Raw genomic sequence first — 24,134 nt, 5'->3', positions numbered from 1 at the left:
TTCAAGGATTTCCAGTTCGACGTCTAGCTGACCTTGTATCATGTCTTTAGTATCGTTGTGTTGACACAGTTTCAATTTTCGTTTTATGATCAGTTATAATAATTCATGAGTCTTCTTTAAAATTTGTATTTTCTGAATATTTTAGCACAAAGTTTCGTCCAATAGATAATACGGCCAGTCAGCAATGCTCCTTTCCCCCATTGGAATGTCATTCAAAACGTTTTTTCACATGAAACACTCTAATAAGTACAATTTTGCTTTGATAAATTTTTAAATGAACTTCAGTTTTCGGTTAACATTGTATCACGAACATTTGATGAGAGAAAATTTGATGAAAGAGAACTCATCACAAATTGCGAAAAAACGTTTTCTCCGCGAAATTTAACCCATAGACCTAAATTAAGTCATAGCAGTTTTTTTTTAAACTTTCTCTCTTTCTGATCTATCTACGAGTCCGTGAAAGATTTAACCCCCCAAAGAAGACATTGCACAGATTTTGAATGGTCCATGTGCAAATATATTCTGAAATCATCTAAATATATTCTGAAATTCCCTATATATTTTGGCCGTTTTTCATTCTTTTGGAGGGGTGGGTCGGTTAAAATATTCAAAAAAGTATCCTTACGTGCTTCCATAAGCATGCCGTGATGAAAAAAGAAACTACTCAGGGCGCCATTAATGTAAACATTATGCAAGTAAAAAAACAAGTTGAGAATTAATTGCAAAGGCACTTCAATAAGCTTGTATACTCTGGTACTGGTAGAAGTCACATTGCCAAATCCTGTGTTAACAAATTCCAGTAACGGTATGAAAGTTGTTTCATGGTCTCCTTTTACAATTGCTCACCAAGCTCATTCAATAATCTTCCTCCGAGTAATTAAGAAGGAATCTACAAGACGTTTGAGTAACAAGTGGAAAAAAAACTTTGTACCGAGATTATTCACATCGTATTGCAAACGGCTGTGCGACTGTTTTAAACATCTTCTCAAAGGAAATTATTTCTAACGACACCAAATGTCGACTGAAACAGATTTTGAAGTTCATATGAAATACTTGAAATTACTGGTGAAATGAAACTGATGATGAAGGTTTACCTTTGCTTGCACAATTTCTCTAAACTTTGAAACTTATTTTCCCACATTTCCATGGGAAATGGTTTTCGGTGTTCTTTCAAGGAACTATTTATACCGTAACCTTTTAGAAAATGCAGAAAGGACTGCAAGATACTTAGAATTACTCTGGATGGAGCTTTTTGTCCAATAAAAACTGAAATTGCTCGATTTCCTCTCGGATTTTGTCTTAATTATTATTGTAGAACTAATTAATGATTAGATCTGAATAAGGCAACTTTAATTATTCTATGCTCAATTCAGTGGAACGTTTTCATGTGACGTCATCAAGCGTTTAAATCCAAACGTAAAGAACCACCAGAGTTTCTATCCTCATCAGACATAAGAGGTGCGAAAATTATACACCTTGACAGCATTTCAGCGCAATGGTGTCCTTCGTTTGGTAACAAGTGCATTTTGAATTTTAGAGTTATGGCAGTACGGAACATCGCGTTTGTCGAAAAATATATACTTATCTCATGATTTTAGCCCTTCGTGAAATAAAAGTGGCAGTTAAGTGTTCATATGTTGGTTTGTGCAGAATAGGCAATCAATGGCCTAGATAACCAAGAAGATCCAGATTGTCACACTATTTTCTGGCTGCCATATTGGCGAATCTTTGCTGAGGTCATTTTTTTACATTTTTCCTCATTGACATACTACTATGCACGGAGAAGGTATCACGCTAGACACGAATTGACTACAACAATTTAAAGAGCTTGTGAAATTTAGTAATTGGTGAAACTTTTGGCTCTTTGGCTGAAATATTCGAGGAGAAATTGGCCTTCAAAAACCGCCAAATTTCTGGGTGGCAAACGCCCTAATGAGCATTTACATTCTTTGTTAAATTTTGAGTTTTTAAACCCGCTTCGCTCAAACATTATTCAATACATCGAGCTCAAATTCCTTGACACAGTTGATCGTGCTATGCCCTTTCAATATTCAGAATTTCCATCAGAAACTGTATCACTTATGGGGCAAATATTGTAAACAAAGATTCACCAATTGGTGTACCACGGAGGTACACCAATACGGCGGCACCATACTGAGCTCTTTAAATTTGTGCAAAACATTTAGGCAAATAACTGAAGTTTGGGACGGCGCATAGACCTAAAACCTGGAGAGGAGTCTTCTTTATTTATCTTCAATAAGATCAAATTTCCTTGTTTTTTCCTATTGCACGACAGTGAAAACGATCTATTGTAGTCCGGCTCTCTGACTAGCTGTGCGTTTCCAAGGTTTTTTTCAAGATTTAAAATCCTTCTTTACTCGACAAAAACAAACAAACAAACAAACAAAAACCAGAAGAAGTCCTTTTTAGAGCAATCTTACTTTTAATTTGGCTCATTGTGATACCGTCAAGAGTTATACGGCTGTACAAACAGTACTCTTACATGAAGTTTGCAATGTATGAGAAGTGACGAACTGGAAGATTAAAATCTTTCAAATGAGATACTTCACTTTTTATTCTCGAGAATACTACTCAAATGCAAAGGATATATACATGCAAAACGACAGTTCGATGTATCATTTATCTCGGCTTAATGGGAAAACTAGTGAGCATTCACGAGATGATTTTATTGATAAGCTGCGGCCATGTATTAATTACTTACTACCCCTTCCTCTTCATTTAAATTTTTCTCAAAAAGAAACCACCATTGTTCTCAATTTAGCAAAATACTTTTTTTTCCCTTATCTCAATTTCCACAACTTTTGGTTATGGTCTTCATCAATGCCTTGAAAAAAACAAGAATTACGAGAAATAATATTCGATGGTTTCAGGTTGACCTTCAGCATAACAAACTGAGTGGTAACTTTTAACACATCCCATGCTCAAAATGTATATTCTCATTACTGGTTTTCTCATATTGTTTTAAATGTTAACTCTGAGAATTTAGTTTTTCAAAGTGGTAACTCTTAAGTACATCCCATGCTCAAAATGTGTATTCTCGTTACTGATTTTCTCATATTGTTGTTAATATTAGTTCTAAGAATTTGGTTCTTCATCAAGACAATATTTTCTAGTTTATCAGTTTCTGAGATTTTCATAATTCTTTCGCTGCAACTGTCAAAAGTTAACGAGAGTAGAAATAATGTACTTATCTGAGATTTGATGTTTCCAATACTCAACTTGTGCCAGAGTCCAACGGTACATTGCGATCCAAGATGGCCACCCTTTCTGTCAACAGTGATATATCAGCCGCCTGGAGCGAGAGAGACAGAAAAAAGAATATTTAATCAACACTACCTTGTCAACTAATACATTTACAGCAGTGTTAGATACAGTTGATAACTATGTAAATTTTCAGAAAACAGTAGTGCTTTGATATGTTTTCGAATTTGAGCATTTTCTTCAAAAATGAAATAGAATTCCCATGGAATCCACGATGGGTTGTACTGTTCGCGCTTCTAAGAATCAAGGACAATCCTTTCTAACTTGGTTATAATATAAGCTTGCTATTAAAATTGGATTTAATGATTATTAAAGAATCTTTTTTATGAATATTTACGTCGTGGTATTCTCCTCTTCACCTAAACGTTTTCAGACGCTTAAAATTCCAAGAACGTAAAATGAAAAGTGCAAGATTTTCCTTCACATAATAACTCCATCCTCCACGCTTTTGTCCTCCACGCGTTTGTCCTCCCAAACAAACGGTAGTCTCATTGTAATAATTATTATCGAACATAATACAGTGCACGTGTATAGTACTGATATAAATTATGGCATTTTCTGGACAACAAGACAACCGTACGCTTATATGCAGCAATGGTACAAAACTTGAAAATCTATCAATTTTACAATCAGAATCAAGATTTTTAACACTCTTGGAGTGTAAAGATAGGAAAACCATTTTCTACTTATCTGAGCTGAGATGTTTTTCTAATAGTCATCGATCGTACGCCAGAAGTGAAGCTCTGCACACTGCCATCCAAAATTCAGTCAACGTTGCTGAAATTCAATTAATTAAGGTTGATGAATAAATCCAGAAACTCGTGAACTGTCCTTCAACACATCTTTGGTCATCCTGGAGATAGCAGAGCAAACGGCAGCAACTTTAGTTATTTAAACACCTAGGTTTACTTATGATTATTTCATGGACAGATAACTTGCTCACCCAAAAACTTGTTCGCATGTTGTGGTCAGAAAGTTGAACTATAATAAATGGCCGTCACAAATTAAAACAATCGATTTGGAACAACGCTTCATCTTTCATGTATTTCTATTCAACTTGGTAGCGTAAGAATGAGTTGATAATGAAGGACAGCGGCCATTTACGATAAAAGATATGCTGTAAGGCTGATTTACTTACTTTTTAAATTAATCCTCTTCGTTCTCTGTGGGACACAAGGCAGCCAGAATCCATCTACATCTCTATTTTGTACGATATGTTGTTCCTCATTGAGCTCATGGCAGGCGCCAGGTGGTTTTTGGCCGACCAGGTTTGCTGTTGCCAGTTGGTGTCCATCTCTAGGCAACCATGGGAAGTGTGTGGTCAATCCATCGGATTCATCTGCGTTTGATTTCCATGACAACATTCTGGCAATAAGTTTTTCTGTCAACGGATCAGAGATAAAGAGCAATATTCACTGCTTGCAGACATTGACGTCAATTGTTTTGAATTCAATTTTTGTACAACCAAAGAGCTCTTTGTTTCAAAAGCCAATTGCTCTCGTGTTGGCGAACAAATAACAATATAGCTAGCCTAACGAGCTTGCAAATCTTTTCCTGCGCTGAGAATTTTGCTATTTTTTGCTCATTTTCCTCATTGAACTACGCCTATAGGCTCGTCAGTTAGCCTCAGCTCAGATTTATTTTTTTTTTAGAATTAATAAACGAATTTGCCAGTGTAGTCAATAAGTTATAAGTTCTTAGATTCTTGCTATGGATTTCAAAAAAATCTTTTTTTAAACAGAAAAACATGATCGCAGGACGATAAACTGAAGCATTCTGCGAATGGATTATGTCAAAAAAAAAAAAAAAAAAAAAAAAAAAAAACAGTAAAGCTTTAGTGCCACCAAATCGTAAGATCTTAGACTCGGTACACGATTTCCTGTATTTGTAAGATAAATGAAAAATGTTTTAACTTTATGGTACGAAATAAATAAATACGTGTCACTTTTGTCTGTGGGTTAATTTTAAGCAAAAATACGTCCAAACACGAGACTCGTCCATTAAAATTACGAAACATTCAGCAGCAAGGCATACAAAATTACCAGCGACATGCACTCATTTTGAAATCGGTCACATTCTTTATTAAATTGCAAACCGGTTCTAATATCACGTCTGAATGCCCCTAAACTGGACTTAGCTGCAAAACTTCAAAGGATTATATTAAATGAAATCTAGCGACAACTGTGATTCACTTATCTGAACTTCAACGGAGTTGTCGTCAACATGAAACTTGCCAGGAGTCCATAGCTGGTCGTGCTACACTTCATTTGAATTGGTGAATGACGCCTGTCACTCCAATTCAATTCCTTTGGATACAACATTACTGCCTCTGGTCAATCCTTGTGAAAAAACAGGAAAGTCATGGTTAAGTTTTTCGCGTGTTGACTCTAGCAAAACTGACTTGAATGAGTATCAGTATCAGTTAACGGACGTCTATCGGCCTTGCACGTAACAAAACTCCCTCAAAATGTGGAATAACACTTTTAAACGACTACCAACAAAGTGGTGCACTGCAGTGGGAACGAACTGAAGATTAGTTATAGGTTTTGATATAACTACATAACTGTTCTCTTCGTATCAGAGCAAAGGCAAAGGCGGTTGGAATTTTCTCTTTTTATAACAGTTAAAAAGAGTGTACATGGTAGCGCTCCGAGGTGACGAAACAAATTGCGAATGACAAAGTCAAACGGCAAACCAAGTAGATTATCAAGCTGTAAACAAACATTTTATTAAAAATAATCATTCAGTTACCCACAAGAGAAATGTTTGGTATTCGGTTTTTCAACTTCGCCTAAATGCAATCTTCGGTGTCAAGGAAAAACACATGCCCCTCGAAGCTTTCAGAGCATTGAGGAAAGTTTTATTATACCATTAAATGATCAAATTGAAAGACGGGGGAAACAGCTAGGACACGTAACTAGCTATAGAAAATGTAGACTTACCTGAAGGAAGCACATCGACTAAGATGTTTTCGCCCTTGCCTTCAATTCAACGGCGATAAATAAAGAAAATATGGACTTGCCTGAAGGGAGCACAGCGACTAAGATGTCTTCGCCCTTGCCTTCAATGCAACGGCGACCGACGCTAAAATGGGTGTGTCATTCTACACTTCTTTATATATACCCACATTAAAATTCATTACAGCCACGAGAAATATGCTTTGAACAAAAGAAATGCATCCCACGTTAAGATTGTGTGCTTTGAATTGTGAAAAATGAGCAACTTGGGAGAAAAACACGCACGTGAAAGGAATTTTGATCCGAATATGTTATGTTTGTAGTTAATAGGCCAATTTTGATATATTAAAATTGTAACTTGGCTCCGCGAGGCTTAACGGAAAATTAAAAAAAGAAGTTAATTATTCATCAATTAGACCCGAGGCGGTGTCTTTTGTTTTATTCTCCTAAGCCTCGGAGCTAAGTAAGACATTTAATAGATCGAAATTGGCCTCTAACTGTCGAAAATCCCATAGACAAGAACACCGCGGTGAAGCGTCGTAAAACGTACTTTTGGTCCAGCTAAATAATTACAGTTGCGTCATAATTCAACTTTAATAATGACGAAATTTATGCGCGCGCAAAATTATGACGCATACTCAATTTTCTTACCTCTTTTTCACGTCTTTGGAAATTATCTTTGGAAGAAAAACTTTACTCTGACAATGAATAAGCTTACGCAATCGCATGAAGATCTAACCGTCGATACAACTAACATTTTTAATTTTGAGCGTAAAAATTCCTGCGGACGAAGTTCGCTGGAAAGAACGTGCTGCACTACGGTATTTTAATTTAGCGCTTCTATATCTAGAATTTAGTTTCTTTGTAGAATTTAAATCTTGCCATTTGTTCGGTTTCTTTTTAACATTTTCTTTAGTTCTCATAATTTCTCGTGATTTTTTTTTACGGAAATAGCCAAATTTAAGCTTATTTAAAGGAGCTCAGTCACGGTTTGCGCAAATTGAAAAGTTTAGCCTCAATTTTTCAAATTCGTCGTTTGCAATCCGTGTTAATCTTCTCCATCCTTAGCCATCCTTGTTCCTTTATTGTTTATCATTATGTCTTTGGTGTTTTTCTATCTTATTAAACTGTTATTTTTCAGGTTTCCTGTACCTTCCGTATCTGAAGGTTTATCCTGTCCATTTGATGCGGTGAACCAGCTTTTTGACTGCAAAAGTACACAAAGGAAAGGTTAACAAAGATTGCCAGAGATAAAGTTCGATAGACTGTAAACAACAATTCTATTGTCGTTCAGTCAAGCATGATCCAAAATCACGATGCGTAATTTGCACTGGTGTTACACTTTTTGCACTGATGTTACACTTTTTGCACTCGTGTTACACTTGAACGGCACTGCTCTCAGCCAATCAGAATCGTTTAATTTTTTCATGTATATTATTAATTTTGTAAGTACACTCAATCCTGGACATAAGTGCATTTGTTCGCGGTACAGCTGGCCTTCTTACAGGGCTGGGTGACTTAGCTCAATATGTAGTTCTCATAAAACATTCCCACTGCATGTAATTCTCTTGGGCTACAGTGTAAACGTTACAGAAGTTTGCAAATGTATTACAACATTCTTTGCATTAATGTACTTGAGAGTGAATGAGGGTGAATGATGGTGAATGAGGGTGAATGAAGGTGAATGAGGGTGAATGATGGTGTATGAAGGTGAATGACGGTGAATGAGAGTGAATGATGGTGCATGAGGGTGTATGAAGGCGAATGGGGGTGAATTAAGATGAATGAGGGTGTATGGAAGTGCATGAGGGTGAATGATGGTGAATGAAGGTGTATGAAGGTGAATGATGGTAAATGAAAGTGAATGAGGGGGAATAATGGGGTATGAAGGTGCATGAGGGTGAATAAGGTTGAATGATGGTGAATGAAGGTGTACGAAGGTGAACGAGGGTGAATAGTGGTGTAGGAAGGTGCAAGAGGGTGAATAATTGTGAATGATGGTAAATAAAGGTGAATGAGGGTGAGTGATGGTGAATGAGGGTGAATGAAGGTGAATGAGGGTGATGGAGTATGAAGGTGAATGATGGTGAATTAAGGTGATTGAGGATGAATGAGGGTGAATGATGGTGTATGAAGGTAAATGAAGGTGAATGATGGTGTATAAAGGTGTATGAAGATGGATGAGGGTGAGTGGGGGTGAATGAAGGTGTATGAAGGTGAATGAACGTAAATGTTGGTGTATGAAGGTGAATGAGGGTGAATAAAGGTGAATGAGGATGAATGATGGTGAATGAAGGTGAATGAGAGTGAATGATGGTGAATGATGGTGAATGAGGGTGAATGAAGGTGAATGAGGGTGAATGATGGTGTATGAAGGTGAATAATGGTGTATGAAAGTGTATGAAGATGAATAGAGGTGTAGATAGGTGAATGGAGGTGTATGACGGTGAATGGAGGTGTATGAAGGTGAATGAAGGTGTATGAAGGTGAATGAGGGTCAATGAGGGTCAATGAGGGTCAATGATATTGTATGAAGATGAATGAGGATGAATGATGGTGTATGAACTGAAGGTGAACGAAGGTTAATGCGGGTGTATGAGGGTGAATGAAGGTGAATTAGGGTGAATGAGGGTGAATGATGGTGAACGAGGGTGAATGAAGGTGAATGAGGGTGAATGAATGTGAATAAGGGTGAATGCAAGTGACTGAACGTGAATGAGGGTGTATGAAGGTACATGAGGGTGAATGAACGTGAATAAGGGTGAATGCAAGTGACGGAACGTGAATGAGGGTGTATGAATGATCGTGGATGAGGCTAAATGAAGGTAAATAATGGGAATGAACAGAAACAATGGGTGAACTAGGTATTATCAGCAGTGTTGGGTATGGTCAGCGGTTTATTATCAAAAGGCTCGCAGTCATTCTTACAATTAATGGCTACTCTGTCTGCATTCTGCCGCCATATTGTTCGTTGGCCATTAGAAGTCTGGGTTCTAGTCACCAGCTCCTGAGCGATTTTTCGCTTGAAACGCCTGACCGTTTTAGCTGAAAGGCTATTTCGACCATGAAGCCTCCAATAGTTACTTTACGTTTTGCCCTCTATGGCTGCAAGAATAGGCCTTTCTTTTTCATCGTGGCAACCAACAGAAAAAGGCCTCGAAACTATGGATATCTGGAGCAGGTGAGGAATACTTATATCCACGGTTATAACTTATTAGCTTTGTTTTGGGATGCGGTGTAAACAGTCACATGTGCATGACCTGTACATGTTACTGTATGTAAAAGTTCAAGACGAGACTAGAGTATTAACGAAACAAAAATCTATCTATCGATTCATCTAGGTGGGGACTTTCGATCAATACCTAACACCAGAAATGAAAAGCTGGCAAGCTTAAACATGGATAGAATAAAGTAAGTTGAGAAGTCACCTGAATTATGTTTCATAAGGCAGTTATAAGTTTAAGTTATAAGTTATCAGTTATAAGTTATGAACTGCGATATGTCGTGAGATCAGATATAAGAATTACTTGTGAATTGTTTCAGATATTGGTTATCGGTAGGAGCAAGACCTTCAAAACCGGTGGCTATTTTACTAGGAATGGTAAGTTGAGAGCAGCTTTAAGAGCCAGTGCCCATAATTATGGACCAAACAACGGCACAAGTCGAAAAATCGATTTTGCTCATTTTTTGCCCACAGATTGGCCCTAGCTAGTAAACAAACGGACCATAGTTAGTTTCTGCTAATGCAGCTTTTTTGGGGAGAAATTTGCGAAAAACGATTTTTTTTCTGATTAGGCTCAAAATCTACTTCCGGTTTTGCTGAATTTTCCGAATATTTGTTTGCTTCGCGCTCCGCAGAACAGCTACTTGAGAATCTTTCAATGGTCTTTACATTCAGCTCAGGTCTTCATGGTATGACTGAGCGAAAAATAAAATAAATCGAGGCTTCGTTTCAGCCTGAAACGCGATCGAACACGAACGGAAAATATTACGATGTGTTTCAAACGAATTATAGCACTAAAATATCGCCATATTTTTCTATGGGCTATAACTTTAAATGCCATAAAAACACTTTATACGGGTTAACTGTACACCCACCTGTTTGAAAATCAAAAAATATCTCTGGGCAAATGGTTTCAAGTCGCCCGCCTTGGCCTGTGCTTCTCATGAATTTTTCCCTGAAACGCCGTGAGAATGTAAACGATTGCGTGACTCTGGCGGTCACCCTGAATACATAATTCGTTTCCAACAAACCGCAGATGGCTATCTTAGAACATTTGGGTGAAAAAAGAAAAACATAATGGACCACTTTTAACTTTTATATTTTGAAAGTCATCGCTTTGGAAATTTCGTTAATTAAAAACGCCAATTAAAAGCAATTTACTCGGAGTTCGGGTGTTACTGCTATGTCGTTTTAGGCTGTCGTTCTTTCTCTGATCATTTTAATTACAAGAACGAGTTCTAGAAAGAAAATCGTTCTAAGTTCATTTGTTAAGCGTAATGAAAAGTTGATATTGTTGGTTTGTAGCCTCACGTGATCTGAAGGAACGCTACAGTGATTAAATTTGCATTTGTTGATTTCGACGGATCGATTTTCGGTTAAACCTTTTTATTTGTGCCAGCACATTTAGTGCTTTTTCTCCTGCTAAAAAGTCGGAAAAAGTAAGGTAAACAAATCCTAAAAGTCATAAATAAGAGGCATCGACAGTGCGAGTGTCTCGGTAAGCTGTTAATTTGAACAATTACTGTGCTGGACGGATTGCTTTCCTGGTTACCCACGTACTATACATAGTTCATTGTGCGCGAATGTTTCTGTTTCAAACAACTGAAATGCTCAGTGCTTTTTCCTTTTTTCCTTCAGTCTTAAAACTTAAGGTTAAAGTTAGGCTAAACCCTAAACTGTTTTGGCGGCCAACCTATTTTTGGCTAATTGCTTAATCAAATTATATATATATTTCATTGAAATTCGCTCCTCTGTGACCGACTTCCGCGAACAAAACAAGATGGATGTTCGCTGTTCATTTAAGACTACAATCCTGGTCAAAAGTGTTGGGACAGTTACGGCAGATGACTTCACAGGCAGCCTCTCTTAAGACCAAAACCGCGCAAGCCCGCCTACCCCCTCCCCCTGTCAATGTTGATAAAAATCTTGAAGAAAAAAAATCCTTGACAATAGCCTCAGAATAGCCTCGTTTCAAGAGTTGTTCGCCTCCTAGAACAGTATTCTCGAACTAAAGAGACGATAAGATAGATATTCACGTCTTATTCCAATAATAGCGATTTTTCAGCAATCGCGTTTGGTTCCAACACAACTGTCTAACCACTTTCTATTGTCCCTTTTTCCTTTTTTCCCACATCCAATCTAGTCTTCAGAATAGCTTCATTTTCATGCAACATTGCTAGGGGAGAGGGGGGGGGGGGGTCAATTGTACTTGCTTCCATTCATCTTTTGTTCTAAAACGTTAAGGACGTAGTTGAAATCGTGGGTTTCAGCGCGCAAAAATGGGAGGTGTCCCAACAACTTATGGCCAGGATTGCAGGTTTACACTAGAGGAAATTGTTCCGGATTCGTGATGAATCCAGAATGTTTTAGTGCTGGATTGATTTTGCCATTTACACAAAAGTGGACGAAACCGAAATAAAAACCCTCCGGTTTGGTCGTGTCTCCGGAGATTTTGAATCCGGAATTTAAAGTGGGAACTTTGAATCCGAAAACTTTTGAATCCGGAGAGTTTTGTCGTGTGAACGATTTTCTCTCGAATCCAGATATTTTTCCGCCTGTGATCTTTTGAGTTTGCGGTGGAACGAAAATGGCGGATTACATGATCCAGTCGTAGTCGAGTCGTAGGCGCATTGATGGCCATTTGATGGCGGTCGCTGGGTGATTACCTCGTGCTGTTTCAGGTGTAGGTGATCACTTTTATAATGGGTAATGCCATACTCCTCAGAAACCGTGCCCAATTTATACTTTACTGCGCGGATGACGACGATGGCACGATCGAAGACCTCGACGGTTTTGGACCCTAAACCCTAAGTAAATACCTGGAGGAACCTGGCATGATGGACAACAGTACCGTGGTCAGCGAGTTGAAAGAAAACTTCAGACTGTCTCAACCTACCCCTAGCCTTATTTTCGGAGGCATTTTGTTTCTCGTTGTCGAGGCAACAAACTGCTTGTTAACCATTCCATCATGAATGTTCCCGGAGTTATCGTCGTGTATAAACGATTAAGAATCCGAATATCCTTTCACTGTAAACCCCTACTAATCCGAATACTCTAAAATTGATGAATTCGGGAACTCCTTTATTGTAAACCTAGTCCTAGATCGACCACTGTAATGTTTATTTGTCTACCAGTGTTTTGATCTGCAAATTTCAGTTAATTGATCAAACAACCAAAGTAGAAAAGATGGATTTTTTTCCCAGTATGATTGAAACTTAAACGCAATTTCTTCCTCGGCTAATTCAATTCAAGAAATTCCGGGTTTTCTAGCTGAGTTTGAGCATATTGTGTAGGTACAAATTTTCTACACAGCTAGAAGAGCTGAGATGCCGTCACGCAGTTAGTAGTCTATAGAAATTATGGTGTTTCCACTTGACTTTATTTGTCAGTCAATGATTCAGTTGCCATAAATCATAGAGGATTGGTTAAGTGTATCTCTGAAACTGCTACTGTGTTGTAAGTTATCAGTGAAATCAATAAAATAAACAAGTGTTAAAATCATTTCCCGGAGTACTGTAGTAACGTTCTTTATCATGGATGTCGTGGGTGTCGCAATGCAAATGAAAAAACATATATATTTATACTAAGTTAAACAAAAGAAAACAAAAACAAAAAAACAACAAAAAAAAAACATTTTCCATTATTTTATCCACACAACGTTTCAAAAAATGCTTTCATCGGATTGCTGGAAACGAATATTTTACTCGAGAGTGGCTATCCGCGTCACGCAATTGCTTACATTCCAACGGCGGATTTTGGGCAAAATCTATGAGAAACACAGGCCAAGGCGGGCGACTTGAAACCATTTGCCCAGAGATATTTTTTGATATCCTAACAGGTGGGTGTATATTTAACCCGTAGAAAGTGTTTTTATGGTATTTAAAGTTATAACCCATAGAAAAATATGGCGATGTTTTTAAGCAATAATTCTCTTGCGACATACTGTAAAATTTTGCGTTTCAGTTTTACCTCTTTTCGGGCTCAAAACTAAATTTGATTTATTTTATTTTTCGCTCAGTCATACTACCAAGCCCTGAACTGAATATAAAATCCATTGAAAGATTCTCAAGTAGTTGTTCTGCGGAGCGCGAAGCAATCAAATATTCGGAAAATTCAGCAAAACCGGAAGTAGATTTTGAGCCCAGTCGGGTCGAAATCGTTTTTGACGTATTTCTACCAAAGAAAGCTGTATTAGCAGAAACTAACTATGGTCCGTTTCTATTATTACTAGGACCTATCTATGGACAAAATACAAGCGAAATCAATTTTTCGACCTGTGCCATTGATAGGCGATTTAGGTCCATTTTTATAGGCATTCACTCTTAACAGATTTATGTTACGGTCTTTTATTACGTCGTCATACTATGGTCCAACTGACCATAATGTTGACATCTGGAGGCCACGTTTTCGATCAGGAACTAGTATTTTGCTTGCTTGAAGTTCCTTTCGCTATTTTCGAATTCCAATATAATAGTCTTCTGTCCTACTTACTTCGTACTAAAAACTTAACAAGCGCAATTGACTAGCAATTTTGGGCAAACAATTCTGGACTACAGTAGGAAGAAGAACTCAAAATAATCTTACTGACACCCACATCTTTATTTTGAACCATGACAGTACTTTACTAAAAAAAAAAAAAGAAAGAGAGAAAAAAAAGAAATATGTGCCTTAGATAAACATGTGACCCTAGTCAGCGCCTCCGCCATTTTCGATGCCATCGAAATTATTGATATATTTCATGGTAAGGGAAGCGAAATCTTATTGCTGTGCTATAAGTTGTGTTCCTGTAGGTATGATTATTTGTCTTTATTAAATTCTCAACCCCGGATAATGCAGTTCTGCCGGTTACCAGCCATCATACCTGCGTTTGACCTTATATGAAAATGAATGCGGCAAATGTCGCTCGGCATAAAAGTTTTCGAGGGAAGCCAAGTCTCGTTAAAAAAAAAAAAAAAAAGAATGAATGAAAAAAGAGCTTTCTACAGAAGAAATACTGACACGAAGCTATGGACAATGCCTTCCCAGTAACAACAAAAACGGCACAAAGCTCGAGATGAGATTATTTAACGGTACGTATCCGTTAACTTACCCTTAAAAGTTGCAACATTTCAAATTTGACCATCGAGATTTACGCATTTATGAAGGTTACGTAACAACAACAATGTGTACCTTTCTGCTACAGAATGGCTTGCTAGTCCTGGTGGCACCAAATTTTCGAAACCGATATAAGAAATGTCAAAAGAAGTTTTTATACGTCAGCGAGGAAGAGAGATGGCACTTGTTACAAAAGTTCATCGATATGAAATCCATAACAGCCGGCATTGATCGTTTCCTTCGCTCTCCGCCGCTCAACAAACCGTTTTCTATTATCTCTGACTCCGCTTTTACTAAGGCAAATAAAGTATTAGAGCATTTGTAAAAGACCTCAGGAAGACAGGCAACATTTCCGGCGTAGTCTATAAGAAACCAATTTACAATGAGCAGTTGAAGAAACTGTTCGACATTGGTGAGCTCGGACCTGTCGAGAGCAAAAATTCCTACACTCAGCTACCGAGGACGACCTAGTTTTATCTTTGGCCGACGAGGAGGAGAAAATTAACGCCATTTAACGTCAACAATTTTGTCCTTGCGGAAAACCTGTCTCAAAGGGAGTTGAGTATTTTGAGCTAAACAGAAGTCAGCCTGTTTTTTTTTCACCAGCCACGAAAAACCATCAGGGTGGCCTCGGAGATTCTGATGAATCCGACGCTAAGATAGCTTCTGTCCCTGACTCTGAAACTGGCCTGCAGTCAGCTCCACACAGCCAGCTCGAAATGCCAAGGTATTCGCAGCAAGGGAACGCTGATAGAGGTCTTGACGAGAACAATTTTGGCGCAACGTCTGTGTGACATGGCGATCAAAATTTTCCGCAGTATTTTTACGATTGCAAGGTTTAAGTGCACAATTATTGCTCCTCTCGATGACTCAAACTTGATCTATTTTCAAACTTTCTGACCTAGGTTGCATCTCTTTCATTTGGTAGACGTTTCTTGAATGCTACTTGATTGTAATTTTCGTTCAGCAGACTCGCTTGCTTCACTTTCAAATTTTTTATTCAACTAAGGCCCAGTTCAGACGCCGAACTTTTCATGAGCCGAACCTAATGCGTTGAATTAAGTACATGAAAAATTCGGTGTTTGAATCAGTCAAGAGCGGCTATTTGAATATGGAACGGCTCAGCCGTTCTTCCCGCCTAGCTCAGCTGGGAATTGTGGTTTTGGAACGGCTTTGATTCAGACGTCGAACTTTTCATGTGCCGAACCTACTGCATACACCTTGTCTGGAAACCGCTGTTTCGACGTGTTTTGGTTCAGATTAAATTAAGTTCGGTGAATTAAGTTCGACATCTGAATCAACAGGCGTGCTTTTGATAATTTGGGTCGGTCCAAATTCGAATTAAGCTCGGCTCATGAAAAGTTCGGCGTCTGAACTGGGCCTAAGGCCCAGTTCAGACGCCGAACTTTCCATGAGTCGAACCAAATATATTGAATTAAGTACATGAAAAGTTCGGCGTTTGAATCAATTAGGAACGGCTATTTGAATTTGGAACGGCCCAGCCGTTCTTTCCGCCTAACTCAGCGGGAAATTTCGGCTTTGGAACGGCTTTGATTCAGACGTCGAACTTTTCATGTGCTGAACCTAAAGCATAAATTATTATAACGTGTTTTACAAGCAGTTTTCACGTTGTCTGAAAATCGCTGACGTGATTTGGTTTAAACTAAATAAAGTTCGGCGAATTAAGTTCGACGTCTGAATCAACAGGTGTACTTTTGATAATTTGGGTGGGTCCAAATTCGAATTAAGTTCGGCGTCCGAACTGGGCTTCAGTTTTCAAACGATGTGCATGTCATGTGATTGCCCACTTGCTGTTGTTGTTTTTGCCACAGCAACTTCCGGTCGTTCTGTGAAATTAAATTCCAACTAAAAAAAAAAAAAAAAAAAAAAAAAAAATAGGTTATAATTTCCAAGTATGCAAGCGGACCGAATTTAATAAAACGATTATTCCATTAGCGCTTGTTGGATATGAGAGTGGTTATAGCCATTTCGGTCCTACGGGCCTCGTTGGTTATTTACCATCTCATATCAAACGGGTGTTCATGGAATAACTGTTAATTAGCAGTTTCAAAATGATTCCCTCGTTTCGACATGCTCGACATGGCTGATTAGGGCTTTTTAATGGACTTTTTTTTTAAAGACATTGCCCGGGAGTAGAGCCAATAACCAGTGGATTAATACGAGACCAACTTGGTCTAGTGGCCTCAACATTCTTCCATAATTCGGCTCATAGGCACTTTGATTTCATTTCTAACGCTTATTTAATATGTAATTCTCTAGTTATCTACTTACACAATTTTTTTTTTCATATATTCTTAGAGCACTTTTCATTACGACTCAGCGCACTGGAGTGATAAGAATGAATACAACCTTCCTGGAGGGGAGACTGGGTTTGATGCTCAAGAGACCAAGTTACCGACCTACTGGAACACACTCTTCTCCAAGATTTGTCTCGGTATGAAGATCGGCCATCAGATCAAGTTCATTGTCATCAAAAAACAGGCCAACTCTCTCTACTCATTGATCGCTGACGGGCAATACCGCACCACCACACTGGGTCGTAACATTTGGAAGACGCTGATTAGTTCACAGGCTTCTTTACAGCTCCACTGTAACAAAGAAGGCTTTAACGCTTTGAGCACTTTAACCGCAAATTCTAAAGCAAGAATCGGGTTCATTGGTAACCAAGAAAACGACTGCAAAAGCTGTGATTCCAGAATCGGGTTTGGTACAGGAGGAAAACCGGATGACTCTAACACGTGTGGAAATGAGGCTCCAGGCAACGCAGAAAATGGAGCCAGAAAAATCAAAGCCATGGGATATATCTTGATACAATGAAAGAAATGTAGATATAACCCACAGAAAGAAAGTGTAAACTCATTGATTTAGGTGTCCTTGCATTTTTTTCCGAGTATGCGCTTCCGCGTTAGATGTATGTATGTGCATAACGTAATTTAATTTTTGAGAGCCGTAGATTGACGTATGGCCAAGTGTCATTAGGGGAAATAATATCATTGTTATATTGACTAGATGGCATCACTTGTGCCCTTAATCGAGAAGGTAACTAGAGGCCTAAAACGTGTGCCCTGATGAATAAAGCGATTGCTAGAAAGACACAGTAGACCATTCAACGTCAAACAATACTTGATAAAAGCAAAAAGAGAGCTTGACAAACTCCGTAAACATTCATCTTCCATACATGTACTTTAAACTATTATTTACTCATATATCCGCTGTTGTAGTAGGTGATTACTGACGTAACTATGTAAGTTTATTTACAAAAAAAAAAAAAAAAAAAAAAAAATACACTGACGAGCGAGTGGTCCCCTTATATTAGAAATTAAAAAAACAAACAAACAAACAAACAAAACTCAGCAGAGTTGCATCTCCTGGATTCAGAATATTCCTCTCATTATATACACGTGTATAAAGGAGTAATTAATTGCAAATAATAGTTTAGTTTTCATTCTCGTTTAATCCGAGTTAATCATGGTTATTGCACATTTTCCTTCGGAGAGAGTGAATAAAAAAAAAAAGAAAGAAAAAAAGAAAGAAAAAAAAAATATCGAGATTTTTAATGCACGTGCAAAGGCTCCGTTATCATTGCTCTTTTGGGTGCTTTCGAAATTACGATGGCACGCTGAGCTATAACACAGATAAATTACTTGCGTACATTCTTGTTTGTTCGTCTCGTATTTAACAAGACGTCGTCGGCATTCAAAGTCTGGGATGAATAATACAAGGCTAAGCTTGTATACCTCGTATAGTTTACACTTAATATATCTCTTATTCCGTTTCTTGTAAACGCGATCAATGTTATCAAAAATATAAAATAGGAATGTTAAGTTTTCAAGAATCTGATTGGATTCTGTTAGTAGCACAGTGTAAAGAAATGGTCATTAGAAATTAAAGCAATGAAAATAGTTTTGGTAGCTGTCTTGGAATATTTTTTTTCAGATATCAGCTATAAAGATCCAGGAACATTTATTATTTCATCGGAATCTAATTAAAGGGTAAAAAAATGAGTAAAATAGATTTGTGTATTTTAAAATGGAAGATAAAAAATTAAGTGAATGAGCCCCATTGTACAGAGCTAATAGGCCACTTTCATGAACTCTATATTAGACTGGAACTAGCTTAGAACGTTAACTTAGGCTAATGTGGGGAGTCTTTGAAAATGCAAATTAAATTATTTCTTTTTAATGATATTCCCCCGTATGAGCCCGGGGCGAATAATTGTTTTAGTATAATTAGTAAATATCAAGGACTAAAAAAAAACGGACTAAAACATAAGAACACAGACGCAGTTGTTCATGTGCATACGCGTATATGCAGCCGTAGTTTTAATAATAGGGAGTTTAAGCAAATTACTATGGCTGGTGCTACTACGGCTGCCGTGACTGAAAAGGTCTGGGGAGAGTACGTCCCGGTGGTCTGCCAAGTTTTAAGTTTAGCGAGTAAAGCGAAATACAAAGATGAAAGAAACATCGGCTAAGGAGTTTAAAATCTCCTTTCTTTAGTTTCTCACAGCCAAATGGCTTCGCTCAAAGGACGATGGCCGTTATTCGGTAGGACGAACAGATTATTTCTGAGCGAAAGCGAATGTCATACACTTTGTACCATAACAATTTGATGCATGAAATATATAATTTCAGAGACAAATATCTCAAAGAATATCGAGTGAAGAACACAAATATATCAATACTCAAAGAAGCAAAATAGCATCGTATAGTTATCCAGATATAAAACATTTTCACTAAACCCTCAAAGCAAACTTAACTGAAGAAAAACAACCTTGTGCTCAACACGAATATTTCACTTGACTCGCTTCGCCATTCCAACACCTTTGCCAAAACTTATTGTAAATTCAGGATACGGATTTACAAGTTTATGAAAGGCAACCTTGACACAATCTTTGACTTAAAGTGAGTTTAAAGGATATAGTATCCAATGGAATTCTTAAAATGCCGAGATGTCCGTTGAAAAGGGCCAGAGAAGCGAAATAAACCCGACGTAGTAGCCACTACGGCAAAACATCCCGACTCACGTAGTCAGATTTCACGCCACGGTTGGATGCAACCGACGTACATGCACAGTGTCTCATTTTGGGGGAAATTTACTTCCGGCAGCCGTATCAGCGTCAGCCGTAGCGATTTGCTAAAACTCCCTAATGAGCTTACATGTACATCGATTGTCAATCAATCAGCAGTAAAACAAACGAACGAAACACTACGAGAAGTAAATTCATCCGGTACCTTTGTTTATCGTTGTCGACTTCATTCACAGTTCTCATCATCGCCTAAAAATGAGTAGCTATGGTTTGAAGAAAAATAAATTTCGGTCAATCGATCTGACCTGCTAGCGATCGACACAACCACTGCGCACACGAATCTTAAAGGCCTTGAATACGAGTTTTTGAAATGATTTTTGGTCCAAGGGCGACAGCAGCCATTTTGAAAATTCTCCATCGTTTCAAATATCATGGACTTTCGAATAAATGAAAACTTCATTCAGTAGCTGTCCGCCATGTTTACTTGCCAAGATGGCAAAGATGACGAGCTTAGTAACCAAGCTCCAGCGGGGTGAATATAACGCCATATGATGAGCTTTTCGACCAATCAGAAAGTCCTATTCATATATTTACCTCTGGAAATTATACTTAAACACTATATTGCCCACACGGGATTACGCGCTGGCCCGCAAGAAACATTTTCTTTTCCGATATAATAAATCTCTTATTACAAAGCTTGGTTGATCAAAGTGGCTGGTTTATTACTGGCCTCCTTCTTTTTTTCCGAGTTTATGCACCTCGACTCCTTCTTAGTCCAAAAACACTGGATACGTCTCGGTGAATGTTCACCAATGTTCACTTCGCCTTTAGCGAAATGAACAACAAAAATAGATATAACAAAAATCGAATATTATGCATAAGTCTGTTGTTTGAGTGTCTTACAGAAAACTCGGTTCATATTCAATTTGATTGTACTTAGAATTGATTCATTGGAGAATGAATTTGCTGAAGAAATTTGATCTTGTTTGATTTTTGTGTACATTTGCTCTTAAGATAATAGCTTTTTGCTTTATCCTCCTTTTAATGAATTTTTCGCAACATTTTTTTATGCTTTTTCCTCTGGGCTTCTCCTATTAACGTATCGACCGAGTGCTGTATTGACTGAGCTCGTTTACTGGCCAACAATAATTTTACTCTCACACAAACGTTTGGAGTAAGATGGCTGAGGGAAAGCCCAAAGCCGCTTTTATTGAAATAATCAATTTATGATTCATATAAAATTTACAATCTGTTAGAAATCTTTTGGCCCAGTAAAGGCGAGGGCAACCAAAACGCCATGCGATATGGCTTACATCCTGCATAAACATAAACAAGGTGGACAGGATCATGGGAGGAGGTGGGAGTTCAAATAAGTGTCTGAGGGAATGCACAACCACGCTCGATAGCGAGGTTACTAAGCAAGCAGTTTGCCTAGAGGGGTTGCAATGTATTGCCCCTATACTCCACCCCTAACCTGTGTCACGCAATACTACGTGACTGTAACAAGCAATAAGGCCAGAGAGAAAAAACATAAAATTTCTATTTCCAGGCAAATATTTCATTTTTATTGCTAAAGAGGTTTTGTTCCATACACTTAAGTTCCGATTAATGATAACATTTCGCCAGAGTAAAAGTTATGGTCTGAACTCAAGTGCAATTAAGGATTTACACGGCTGGTTATAAGAATGACTGAGCATTAAATGAATTTTCAAATATAACCTGAATACTATTCGGTACAGTTCTTGTACTTCAAACGTACATTAACAAGATGGTACACTTGGGTTGGTGATAGGATCCAAAAGTAATTGGTCGATATTTCAAACACTGACGTTTAAATTTTGACTTTTCAAAATGGAATTATAGGCCACGGTTTTCTGTGAAAAAATGAGTAGATTTTGGTTAGCAAAAATTTGCGTTTCATTTACCCCTAAATTGCAGGTTCCTTATTTTTGCAAATTATGGTTTTCATAATGTGTATAACACTTGCCAGGTTGATGCCATTTTTAGCAAGGTGGCTACCATTACCTCTTATGAGAACCAAGCTATTCCTGTATTGTTTGAAGCCTGCATGTGACTTCCTTTTTTTTTTATCTCTGTTGTTTAATTCACCGGAGATCACATTATGATGTCAGCATTGAAACCGTGATAACAATAACCTTTGATTTGTCGGTAGGAAGGGGTTGTAAAAAAGGGTTCATAAACAAACCTTAGGAACGCCGACCGACTCGCATTGAAATATCTTTAATGGTCAAATTAAAAACGTAGATACAATAATAAAATGAATACTGACTCGACAGCAAATAGCAATAACACAATGATAACAATGTTAAGTTCAGTTTACAAAAAGTGAAAAAGCCTTAAATAAGTTACAAAGCAGTAACTTATAAAGAGAACAGAGAAATAAAAAAAAATTCATATAAGATTACATAAGAATTACGCAATAATAAAAATAGCCAAACGCCCGCTAAAAATCAAATAAAATACCGCAACAAGATGGTGTTAATTGTAGTGAATCCTATCCCTGGAATTAAACTCGCACCTTTTGTTGAGTCCATGAGGTGTGAGGGTGCATAATTGAGCACACCAAAAGGCCTCGCTTGTGAGCAAACGCTCGTCAAGACTATTATTATTGACACTAATATTACCCAACTGTTCAATAATTCAAAATTCAAAATCTGCCAGAGCACGAGGCTCTTTGTTAAAATGAATAGCAACTTCACAAGTACGTTTTTTGGTGATCATAGCAGACTTGTGGTTGCCAAAACGAATTTCAAATTCGTTACTTGTGGAACCAACATATTGCACATTGCATTTCTTGCACGTAACCAAGTAGATGACATTTTTAGATTTACAATTAAGAATCTGCGTAATGGGATACGTCCTGCTAGTACTAGTGCTAGTAAAGCAATTGGATTCCTTTAAATAATTGCGACATAGATCACAGTTGGCTGTGCATTTAAAGCAACCCCGTTGATTATCGGGCGTACGATGTTGCTCACGAGGCTTACTGCTCAAGATTTCTTTGATGTTTTTAGTTCTACGAAAAGCAGGAATGATGGGCCTTACCGGAAAAAATTTTTGAAGAGATGGTGAGTCATAAATAAGGTGCTTGTATTTCCTAATAATTTTACCAACACTGGGTAAGCGAGGGTTGAAATCAAACACAAGTGGAAAAATTTGTTTGGACTACTTAGGCTGGGGTTGAAGCAATGTTTGTCTAGGAATAGACTGGGCTTTCTCAAACTGTTGTGAAACCAAAGTAGGGTTATAACCCCGATTATGTAGACAACCCTTATGCTCAGAAGAGCGTTTACTAAATGCCTCATCAGTAGAACAATTCCTTCGGGTCCTGGTAGCTACTCCATAGGGAATGGCCCTGGTAACATGAGCAGGGTGTGCGCTATTCCGTAGCAAGTAAATATGGTTATCGGTAGGTTTGGAGTAGATATCAGTCTGGATGAGACCAGAATGAATTGAGAGAGGAAACTAGAGTGAATTTAATGGTGGGGTACAAAGAATTAATATAATGCGTAAACTCATCGAGTTTAGCAGGCCCTTGGGTCCTAAGATCAAAAATGTCATCCCTGTACCTCCACCACAGGTTGGGTTTAATTTGCCCTGATTAGGCTTTCTTATCAATAATTCCATGGCTAGATCAATGTAACTGCATGCGTTTTTGGGACCCATAGCCGTACCCTTAATCTGAAGAAAGTTGTCGTCTTCAAAAAACGAACTATTGTGCTTAAGACGGCCTCAACTATGCAATCAATGGATGGAAATTTGACTGGCCTAGCCCCTATGGCTTCTATAACAGCATTAATTCCCAAATTGTTGTCAATGTTGGGAAACATAGCAACCACGTCCCATGAAACTAAAAGACTGTCCTTGGGAAAGGGGCCTGTTTTGTTAAGTTCCTCGATTCTCTGCAACAAATGTGTGGTATCCTTGACAAACGATGGCAAATTTTGGGCTAGAGACTTAAGATAAAATTCTGTAAGTGCTGAAAGGTTCTCAATGGCAGTGCCACAGCACGATATCATAAGCCGAAGGGGATTCCCCTTTTTGTGGGTTTTAATGGTTCCAAAAGCCTTGCCAGGCTTGGCAATACCGGCCATTGATAACCCAATTAGCCATTTCCTCATTAATTTGGCCCTTCTCAAACCACTTTTTACTCCATTGTGTGATGAAGTTTAGTGTACGATAAAGACGTGACGAAGAGACCAACTCTTGACTGTTCTGGACGAGTTTAATGCACGAAGTTTCGGCCGTTCGGCCTTCTTCAGGTTAAAAGTTAAAAACTAAAAAGCTATTTACAATGGTTGCGAGTTACAAGCACACCGACTTATATACAAAGCAGAAATATTAAGATTCAGGTTACGTAATACAACAAAGGTCTAAATTACAAAGTGAAAAGGATTAAACAATCAAAGGCAAATAAAGAACTATGGTTGACATGTGAATACAAATAAGGTGAATACAAATAAGTGACAAAAACTAGAGAGAAAAAATCTAACTTAATTATTAGTGT

General features: G+C 37.9%; 2 protein-coding genes and 2 pseudogenes across 4 annotated transcripts in view; 2 read left to right on the top strand and 2 right to left on the bottom strand.

Annotated features, from left to right (window-relative positions):
- The window catches only part of LOC149110238 (uncharacterized), a 154,326-nt gene extending 137,870 nt beyond the window's left edge, over positions 1-16,456 (bottom strand). The window contains exon 1 of one of the 2 annotated variants that reach the window (XR_016208200.1): positions 16,424-16,456. The gene's annotated coding sequence lies outside the window, so the exon portion shown is untranslated. The remainder of the gene's footprint in view (positions 1-16,423) is intronic. The other variant, XM_089292933.1, reaches the window with a different exon arrangement.
- Positions 1-17,828, top strand: part of LOC110055277 (uncharacterized) — a gene marked incomplete at its 5' end in the record, with an annotated part of 59,627 nt that extends 41,799 nt beyond the window's left edge. The window contains one exon of the mRNA XM_089291600.1: positions 16,876-17,828. Coding sequence (XP_089147726.1) covers positions 16,876-17,394 — 519 coding nt within the window. The remainder of the gene's footprint in view (positions 1-16,875) is intronic.
- On the top strand, positions 9,289-9,864 carry LOC149110239 (small ribosomal subunit protein bS16m-like; annotated as a pseudogene). The gene is made up of 3 exons (XR_016208203.1): positions 9,289-9,420; positions 9,581-9,650; positions 9,783-9,864. The product of XR_016208203.1 is annotated as a small ribosomal subunit protein bS16m-like (transcript).
- A 4,439-nt stretch (positions 17,829-22,267) lies between the features above and the next one.
- On the bottom strand, positions 22,268-23,721 carry LOC149110237 (uncharacterized; annotated as a pseudogene).
- Positions 23,722-24,134: the final 413 nt, after the last annotated feature.

The sequence above is a fragment of the Orbicella faveolata genome, unplaced genomic scaffold (genome assembly GCF_042242905.1).
Source record: "Orbicella faveolata isolate gen_17 unplaced genomic scaffold, um_ofav_v1 contig_24, whole genome shotgun sequence".
NCBI lineage: Eukaryota > Metazoa > Cnidaria > Anthozoa > Scleractinia > Merulinidae > Orbicella > Orbicella faveolata.
This window is presented reverse-complemented; position numbering and strand designations above follow the sequence as displayed.